Raw genomic sequence first — 10,376 nt, 5'->3', positions numbered from 1 at the left:
ATTCTCTCCCAAACATAGCTTCCACTCGGATGCCTTCAAGAAGGAGCCACCTCCAGGGTTTTAATCTTGCCTAATGATGATCCTTTCCCCTGGATCTTCAAGTACACTCAAGTTTCACCTTCCAAGCGCACTTTCAGGTCTTTGGCCATGCCAAGCAGAACACCACAACTCCAAAGGCCCACAGAAGGGAGTCATGAACCTTCAGCTGCCTTCTTGGATCTTCTGGCTTCTCTCAAGCCCAGTTTGCTCCAAGTCTGCTCCCACAGTTTTCTCTTTGACCCGGAGCCAATTACTCAGCTCCTTACTCTCAACTTTGTTCAACAGGATCTATTTCTCATCTCTGTCCTTGTCCTGTACCTAGGATTGTCTTCTGGGATCTGTTTCTGATCCCTGTCTTTGCCTAGGACCTTCTTCTAGTTCCTCCTCCCTGTGTCTTGCTCCGTGGGACACCTTCTCTGCAATGGTGCTCCTCTTCAGGTCTTTTGTCCTGTGGTTTTGCACCATTTCACTTTTCTTCCTTCTTTTCTGTGCAAGTGCGCAGGGCAAGTTCCTGACTGAAAAACTCAAACTGCACATGTGCAGCCAGTTCCTCACCAGTGCATACGTGAAAACAATGAACTGCGCATGTGCAGCCATTCTCTGGCTGGGGCATGTGCAGGGACCCCGAGGCGCACTCAGAATCGGAGTTGCCAGTAATGCAGAGACCCAGCATAATGTTCTGGGGACCTGGGTTCAAATTCCATTTGAATTCAATAAAAGTCTGGAATTAAAAGTCTGGTGATGAAACCATTGTCAATTGTCATAAAAACCCATCTGGTTCACTAATATCCTTTAGGGAAAGAAATCTGCCATCCTTACCTGGTCTGGCCTACATGTGACCCCAGACCCACAACAATGTGGTTGATGCTTAAAATGCCCTCTGAAATGGCCTGTCAAGCCACTCAGTTGTACAAACTCCTATGACGTCTGTAAGGAATGAAACCAGGTGGACCACTCAGTATCGACTTTGCCACCAGAAACAATAATGGCAAACTCAGCCCAGTTGATCCTGCCAAGTTCTCCTCATTAATATCTGGGGGCTTGTGCCAAAATTGGGAGAAAATTGTCTCACAGGTTAGTCAAACAACAGCCTGATATAGCCATACTCATGGAATTGTACCTGACAGATAATGTCCCAGATGCCACCATCACCATACCTGGGCTTGTCCTGTCCCACCAACAGGACAGACCAGGCAGAGGTGCAGCACAGTGGTTTACAGTCAAGAAGGAGTTGTCCTCGGAGTCCTCAACATTAATTCCGGATCTCATGAAGACTCATGGCATTAGGTCAAACATGGGCAAGGAAACCTCCTGCTGATTGCCATGTACAGACACCCTTTGCTGATGAATCAGTGCTTCTCCATGTTGAACATCACTTGGAGGAACACTGAAGGTGGCTAGGACACCAAATGTACTCTGGGTGGGGGACTTCAATGTCCATCACCAAGAGTGGCTCGGCAGCACCACTACTGACCGAGCTGGCTGAGTCCTAAAAGACATAGCTGCTAGACTGGGTCTGCGACAGTTGGTGAGGGAACCAACAAGAGGGAAAAACATATTTGATCTCATCCTCATCAACCTGCCTGCCATAGATGCACCTGTCCATGACAGTATCGGTTGGAGTGACCACCGCACAGTCATTTTAGAGACAAAGTCCCGCTTTTACATTGAAGATACCCCACACCCCACCCCATCGTGTTGTCTGACACCACCACCATGCCAAATGGAATAGATTTTGAACAGATCTAGCAACTCAAGACTGGACATCCATGAGGCTCTGTGGGCCATCAGCAGCAACAGAACTGTACTCAACCACAATCTGTAGCCTCATGGTCAGGCATATCCCCCATTCTACCATTACCACCAAGCCAGGGGATCAACCCTGGATCTATGAAGTGTGCAGGAGGGCATGCCAGGAGCAGCATCAGGCATACCTAAAAATGAATTGTGCAATCATCAGTGAACATCCCCATTTCTGAGCTTACGATAGAAGGAAGATCATTGGTGAAGCCGCTGAAGATTGTTGGGCCTAGGACACTACCCTGAGGAACTCCGACAGTGATGTCCTGGGCCTGAGATGATTGACCTCCAACAACCACAACCATCTTCCTTCGTGCTCCAACCAGCGGAGAATTTTCCCCCTGATTCCCATTGACTCTAGTTTTACTAGGGCTCCTTGATGCCACACTTGGTCAAATGCTGCCTTGATGTCAAGTGCGGTCACTCTCACCTCACCTCTGGCATCCAATTCTTTTGCCCATGTTTAAAACAAGGTTGTAATGAGGTCAGGATCTGAGTGGCCCTGGCGGAACACAAACTGAGCATCAATGAGCAGGTTATTGCTAAGCAAGTGCCATTTGGTAGCACTTGTTGATTACCCCTTCCATCACTTTACTGATGATCGAGAGTAAACTGATGGGGCGGTAACTGGCCGGGTTGGATTTGTCCTGTTGTTTATGTATAGGACATACCTGAGCAATTTTCCACATTGTAGATTAGAAGCCAGTATTGTAGCTGTACTGGAACAGTTGGGCTAGGGGCACAGCAAGTTCTGGAGCACAAGTCTTCAGTATTATTGCTGGAATGTTGTCAGGATCCATAGCATTTGCAATATCCAGTGCCTTCAACCATTTCTTGATATCACGTGGAGTGAATTGAATCAGCCGCAGACTGGCATCTGTGATGCTGGGGACCTCAGGAGGAGGTCAAAATAGTTCATTCACCTGACACATCTGACTGAAGGTTGGTGCAAATGCAGTAGCTTTATCTTTTACACTGACATGCTGGGCTTCGCCATCATTGAGGATGGGGATATTTGTGGAGCCTCCTCCTCTGTGAGTTTAATTGTTCACCACCATTTGCGACTGGATGTAGCAGTACTGCAGAGCTTAGATCTGATCCGTTGGTTGCAGAATCGCTTAGCTCTATCACATGCTGCTTTCGCTGTTTGGCACGCAAGTAGATATGAGTTGTGGCTTCACCAGGCTGACGCCTCATTTTTAGGTATGCCCATTTTTAAGTTGCTAGAGCTGTTCAAAATCTAAAGTTAGTATGGTTTCAGTGCATGCAACAGAGTGGAGTATATCCTCAATGTGAAGAGGGGACTTCTTCCCGACAAGATTAAGCTAGCATCTGATGCCTCTCCATATGGATTGGGAGTTTGATCTTTCATGTGTTGGATAATGGTGAGGAGAGACTGATTGCTTTGTCTTCATGTGCCCTCAGTGCCAGTGAGTGAAATTACGCTTAGATAGAATATTAGAATATGAAGCATTGTCTTTAGTTTTTGAAGTAAGAATATTTCATCAATACACTATGGTCGTAGTTTCATAATCAAAAACTGATCATAAGCCACTGATGCCTATATTGAATTGAAAGTCTCCAGTACCCACTTTAATGGCAGCTTGGATGCAGAGATGGGCTTTGATTTTGTCTGCTTATCTGTACAACATTGAATACAGACAATATGAAGGTCGTTGTGATGTCTAGATTACCCTCTCCATCAAAGGTAAAGCCCAACAGGGAAGATGCATTTTTCTTTTCACGCCTAGATGAGTTGAGCAGATAACATTGGTAGAATAACTCACAGAGACCTTGCGCTGGTAAGGAAATATCGCAAATGGGTGGCCAACATAGATACTGAATTTAGAAATCAAGCCATTTTATTTATATATAAGAATGAGTTGTTGTTTGATAAAGGTTGTGTTACATGGGGGGAGCCAGTGTTAAAATTCCTGAAAGGAACAGATCACAGTTCCTATGTGATCAACACTTGGGGATGAGCTTGACAAAGGGTCCAGTGAGCAGTTACCTTTTATAGCCAGGTTTAGATAAGGACATAGAGAACACAGTTAATCAGTGTTGCAGTAGAAAAGAAGCCACCAGCGGTACCTTTGCAACCTTGGGCAGGATCTTCCAGCCCCTCCAAAGCCAATGAAGGGACTGGAAAATCCTGGCCTATGGAAATGGCCAACAAGAGTGTGGCAGAGGTAGCACATAGATTTTGCAGAATTTGAAGGACAACAGCTATAGGTTGTGATAGATGGCCATTCAACGTAGGTATTTCTAATTAAATGAACAACAAATCCATAAACTCTCAATGTTTTCAGTAGTTTGTTTGCTGCTTATGAGATCCCAGGGGAAACTGTGTCTGATAACAGACCTCACTTTTGTTCAGAAGTGTTTGTAAAATTCCTGAGAATGAATGGGGTAAAATACACTAGAGACCCACTGCATCATCCTGCTTAAAATGGAGCTGCAGAACATACAGTAAAAATTGTTAAGCGTGTTCTTGTTAAACAAATGCTAGATACAAATTGGAAGAAACATCAGCTGTCTTTACAAATTGGCGATTTTTTTTTTGTTTATTTACCATAACATAAATTACACTACTGCCTGCAGAACACCAGATGAATTGCTTCTTAGAAGGCAGCCTAGAGCAAGGTTTTTGTTGCTGAAGCCACATTCAGCACAGTCAATAGAAGGGCAACAATCCTGGCAGAAAGAGAGTCTTGAGAGTAAAGGGAGGGAAAGAAGTCTGAAATTGAACCAGAATGTTAAGGTCATCAGATGTAGCTGAAATTGCTACCAGGAAGAGTCTTGAAATAACTCTAGAATATCCAGAAGGACCAAGGCAACAGATGCATGTGAATACCACCAACTGGAAGTTCCCCACCAATCCACATACCATCCTGACTTGGAAATATATCTCCATTCCTTCAGTGTCGCTGGTTCAAAATCCTGGAACTCCCTCCCTGACAGCACTGTGGGTGTACCTACACCACATGGACTGCAGAGGTTCAAGAAGACAGTTTACCACAATCTTCTCAAGGGCAATTATGGATGGGCAATAAATGCTGGCATAGCTAGCAACGCCCACATCCCATGAATGAATAAAAAATACATGACCCTTGCACATGTTTTGTCAAGATGTTTGGGAGTGAAAAGGTTAGGTTTATTAATGTAGATTACGTTTTGCTTTCGAAGATTGATAAAGAAGAAGGGTGTTGAGAAGAATCATGTGAGCCTGATGAATTGGATAGTTGGGATATGAGTAGAATACCTATAGCTACTCCAACATAAGCTGTGTCTGGAACCAGTGCAGATTCGAGTCAGAGTCAGACAGAACATGTCTAATGAAGTGGAAAGTTCAATTGAATGTCAAGGGCAAGATCAGACTTTGTTGGAGAAAACTTCTCCTCAGACTCAGACCAAAATGGGTCAAGGTCCTTCCCCAAGTTCTGAAACAAGCAGTGGTCCCAGCACTGTTTCTTGTGAGCAAATTGCTGCTATTCACCAATCTAAAGTAAAAAAAAAATACCATGTTCACCGTTTGGAGTCCTTAAGCCATTTTTTTTTTAAAATCCACGCTTACATTATCTTTATATTCTATGAGACTCAGCCAGAGTTTATTCTATCAGATTTAACCAGCATTTTCACTAAACACATTCACGTTGACAATAACTATCGCATTCACATCATCAATCCTCTCCAATTTTCCTGAACAAGGACATTCTGTTGAACACATTGCAGAAATTCCATTCCTTCCTTCCCCTTTATTCTAATGTTAACCTAATCAATTGCTGAATAATTAATGTCCCTTTTATCACTACACAGTTCTTACACTTCTCTGTGATTTCCCTGCAGCTTTGCTCCTCTATCTCTGTACCACTATTTGGGGGACTATAGAATATGCCCAATAGTCTGATCATAACTTTCTTGCTTCTCAACTCTAAACAAATAGATTCTGCCCTTGCCCCTTCAAGGAAATCCTTTCTTTTCAACACTACAATGGCGTCCATAATCAGTTCTGCCATCCCACTTCCATTTGTTTTTACATTTCTATCTTTTCTGAACCCTTTCTACTCTTGAATGTTAATCATCCAGTCTTCACCATTTTTCAGCCATGCTTTTTTTACTGCCACTTATCATATATCCAAATGGATTTTTACACTTGGAGCCCACCAGCCTTATTCACTACAGTTTGTGTATTCTACATGCATTCTAAACTTTTTTTTGCAATCCTTGTAGTCTTTCTTAGTCTGCTTCTATCTATTATGGTATTACATCCTTCTCTATTCTATTCAACACTGTCACTCCTTTATACACTGCATTCCTCATTTCTACTTCTTAATACTTGTGTAATTCCCTTGTCAATTTAATTGAAAACCCTTGCAACCACAGAAATGAACCTCCCCACGCAGGCATTGATCCCCAGTGCTGTTGAGGTGCAACCTGTCTTTTGAACATGTGTCTCCTGCCCCAGAAGTCATCCCAAAGCCCCAAGAATCTGATGCCCACCCTCCTGCACCATGCGTAAAGCCACGCAGATCCTCATCTTTTTCTTTCTATTCTCCCTAGCATGTGTAACTAGTTCAGAGATCACCATCATTGAGACCCGAGCTGAGCTGCTCATTCATGATCGAAATTTAGTTTTAAAAGAATCTCTATTCCCTCTTTTAGAATCTATTTAGTACCTTGTTTAAACTATTAACTTTAGTTCATGACTTTTACCTCAGCTTTCAGGTCCTGTGCTCTCTCTCTCTCTCTGTCAGACTGCACCTTGTGTTTTTCTTAAATACAAAACAGCACCTCCTCCCTCTTGCACCGAATTCCCTCACTCACCAAATTTCCCCAATTTACTGTGCTGTAGAAGCAATACTCTGCAGAACGGGGGTCCACGCTACCTACACAAGAGGTGACCAAAGGCTTGGTTACAAAAAGGTTTCAGGTTGGTTCACCAAGCTTCAATAAATAATTCTGAAGCAAATTCAGTAACTGTACAGAAAGGTAAATTGGCTACACTGAAGGACCCAAAAAAAAGTGGTTAGAAAGGAGAGAAGGCAAAGGTAGAACGGACCGAATGTAATTCTGGTTTTATTACCAATCTTTATATCTAAACGCAGTGGACAGTTTGGTGCAATTCAAGTCAAGGCTGGATTGGGCGGGAAAAATCAGACCCCATGATTTTAGCTGATTTTTTATGGCCATGTGAGTGGCTCTGAAAAGAGCCTTTGGTGTTTCAGATCTTTCTCCGCTCCTCGTGCCTCTACCTCCTCTTCCCCGCCGCCCGCTTACGCCCCACAGGCCTGCACGTTGCCGGCCGCTTAGCAGCTTTTCTCGGCTTGGCCGCCGTCCCCTTTCGGGGGCTCTTGGCCGCCGCTTTCTTGGCCCGTTTGGCCGCCGCTCTCTTCGGGGCCGCTCTCTTGGCCGTCGGCGCTTTCCTCTTGGCCCCTCCTTTGGTGCCGTCCTCGGCCTCTCCTTCCTCCGGTCCCCCTTCCTCCTCCTCCTCCTCCTTCTCCTGCTGCTGCTCCGGGTGGAGGGAGGCCGAGGAGGTGCCGGCCCCGCTCTCGGCCGGGGATCCCTTGTTGGCCACGGTGCTGAGCGGCGGGTTGGGCCGGGCGCCGCCGCCGCCCTTCTCCAGCTCGTAGCCGGAGGCCGAGATGGTTTTCTTCAGGGGGCCCAGCTTGGCCGCCTGGCGCTCCTTGGTGGCGGCCACCGCCTCCAGGATCTGCTCGGCCACCGCCGCGCCGCCGCTTTTCTGCGGCCGGTAGGCGGCCTTCTTCTTGGCGGCTGGGGCGGCGGCGGCGCAATCGGGAGGAGCAGGTACGGGGACATCGGTTTTGGCGGGGACGCTCTCGGCCATCGGACTGATCCCAATGAGTCCGCAGCCGTCGCGCTTCGACATGTGGCCGGATGGCGCCGCCGATATTTTATATAAGGCGGGAAAGCGGACGAAATGGAGGCAATCATTTGCTCAGCTCCGCCCCTTGGTCCCGCCCACTGCCGCTGGGCCCTACCCATCTGGACAAGGCCCGCCCCCGGCCGGGTCCCCTTGCTGTGTTCCGCCCAATGTCGATCGGTCACGCCCCCTGGGTGAGGCACGCTGGTCTAGGCCCCGCCCCTATCCCGAGCCCCGCCCCCTTGGTGAGGCTGCCGCACGGCAATCCGCCCATTGCCACTATGCCTCGCTCGCGATATAGGACCCCGCCTCCTGGTTTAGGCACCGCCCCCGGCCGGCACGGGTCAGTCGCGATTGATCCCTCCCACTGCCGCGATGCCCCACCCTTTAAACTGGGTCCCGCCCCTAAGCTCGGCCCCACCCCGTCGCTACTTCAGCGCCCGGCCGCTAGGCCCCGCCCCAGCATTCATGTCCCGCCCGCGATCTAGTTTTCGCCCCATGACCTTGGCCCCACTCCCTGATCTCGGCCCCGCCTCCTTCTCCAGTCTCCGCCTCCTTCTTCAATTCCCGCCCCCTACTCTAATCCCCGCCCACGAGCTATAACAAAGACCTTGTTAATTGTACTTTCCTGTTGTCCCCATCACCAGCTCAGCACAGCCAATGAATCATTGATCAAAGTGTCGTTCCCCCCCCTTCCGATGTAAAAAAGTTAAACGTGGTCATATTTTCTGCAGAAGCAATGACTCTGAATTTAGACGAATGCGGTTTTATTTGTCGCAATTTCTGTCTCAAAACCGATGCAACTTGACACCCGGTTAAGCTAAATCGAAGTTTGGTGGGCGGTATCCTTTCTTTATATACCGATTGCCGAATGCAAAGAATCAGAGAAAGTCTTGACTTTCATGATACAGAATCAGGTTTGCATTTAAATAGCCTCAGAAAGCCTCCCCCGCAAAACGCCAGTGGATTGGAATCAATGTTCCAATGTAGCAAAGCAACTTCCCTCCTAAGTTAAATATCCCTTTGTTTATTCTGGAGGTTGAATCCAGTGATCAGGAGATTACCGAAAATAACAGGGGAAGAAGGGATGGGGGAACGGACAGACAGAATAAGAAAGGGATATCCTGAGGGATGAAGAGATGAATTTTATAAGACAGCCTTTTATTGTGGCGGAAGAGTTGGGGAAGAAACTCCAGAGTGTTGGGCCTATGCCCGTTAAGACACAGCCATCAACGATGGGGCAAAAGGAACTGGAATGCACAAAAGGCCGTGTTTAGAGGAACGGTTGGATTGGGGGATGGTTGTAGAATTGGGGCAGAGATGAGGATCCAACGATGGATTTACTTTCATCATAACTTTTACTTTGCCAAGTTCTGATGAAAGGTCCTTGACCTTTTCAATAACTTTAATTACTTTGGTTACTGTCGTTTTGGTGATGCAGGGAAAAAATAAGATCGAAAGGATTCGAGAACAGAATGAGTAATCTTTACGTCGGGATGTTTTGAGTTATAGATATGAGCTCTTTATGTAACATCGATTGCAGACACCAAGGGTTAACATCTCTAAGTTATCCTGGAATCTTTGTGGTGTCTCCTTCCTACTAGTGAGTCCGGATAACCTTCAGTGACTTAGCTTTAGGGATTAGAATCCCGGTAAACCGATTTTATGGGGCTAGGTGATGAAGTATCAACAACTCAAGCGATGAAGTGATTTAAGAGGAAACTGGACAGCGATGGAAATAGAAAAGTAGAATATTGCGGACGCTGGAGATTTGAAATATGAACAGAAAATGCTGGAGAGAGAAAAAGGTAACATTTCAGGTCGGTGACCTTTCATCATAACTGGAGGAAGTTAAATAAGTTTCCAGCAAGGGGTGGGTGGGACAGGGACAAAGGAGGGTTTGTGTTAGGGTGGAAGACAAGAGAGATTGAATGACCGAAGAGTTAGTCCCCCAGGGTCAAAGGGAATGGAAATGTGGCAAGAAATGAAACAGAAATAAAAGATGAGGGATGGAAATAGCTTTGGCTGGAGATTATCTATAAGGATAACCTGTTTAGAACTCGTTTTGGTGCCCATTATAGCCCTCCCAAAGGTTCATGCGCTTGCCAAGCAAGATGCATAAACTTTAACCGTCGTTCGCAAGGAAATACGCAACCAACCCAATTGATTGAATGAGAGCTAGCTGAATGCTCATCTATATCAAATATGCAGTTATCAATCTGCTGCTACATCAATTGCAGGATGTTCTTGGACAAAGATAAGGAGGGAGGTGGAGTGGTCAAAACTTCAAAATGATTGTAGACGAGAAAAAACACCAGAATAGAATTAGTGGTAATCTGTATTTAAGGAAGCAATTGGTAGTTTTCCCCCGCTTCAGAGAACGGATGACATTAGTGTCAGATTTCACGTAATTTCAATTGGAAAATAATTCCTACATTGACAATGCACAAGGCCGCTAAAGAACAATTACCCTTATTCAGCTGCTGTCCCTGAGTTATAAAATCTTACACAGCCTACAATCCCGTTCTGCCCCATAAACATCCAGACCCCTCTTGCGCATTACCTGGTTACACAGGTAATGTTTCATATGTTCCTCATTGAAACTTCCTTTCTAAATGCGAAATGAATGAATTGAAATGCTGATTTTGCTCCTTTG

At 46.1% G+C, this 10,376-nt stretch overlaps 1 protein-coding gene across 1 annotated transcript; it reads right to left on the bottom strand.

Moving 5' to 3' along the window:
* Positions 1-7,087: 7,087 nt before the first annotated feature.
* LOC121291341 (histone H1-like) lies at positions 7,088-7,726 on the bottom strand. Its single transcript, XM_041212411.1, has one exon. It carries the CDS (start codon positions 7,724-7,726, stop codon positions 7,088-7,090), a length of 639 nt encoding a protein of 212 aa, XP_041068345.1.
* Positions 7,727-10,376: the final 2,650 nt, after the last annotated feature.

This window comes from Carcharodon carcharias, chromosome 19, assembly GCF_017639515.1.
Source record: "Carcharodon carcharias isolate sCarCar2 chromosome 19, sCarCar2.pri, whole genome shotgun sequence".
NCBI lineage: Eukaryota > Metazoa > Chordata > Chondrichthyes > Lamniformes > Lamnidae > Carcharodon > Carcharodon carcharias.
This window is presented reverse-complemented; position numbering and strand designations above follow the sequence as displayed.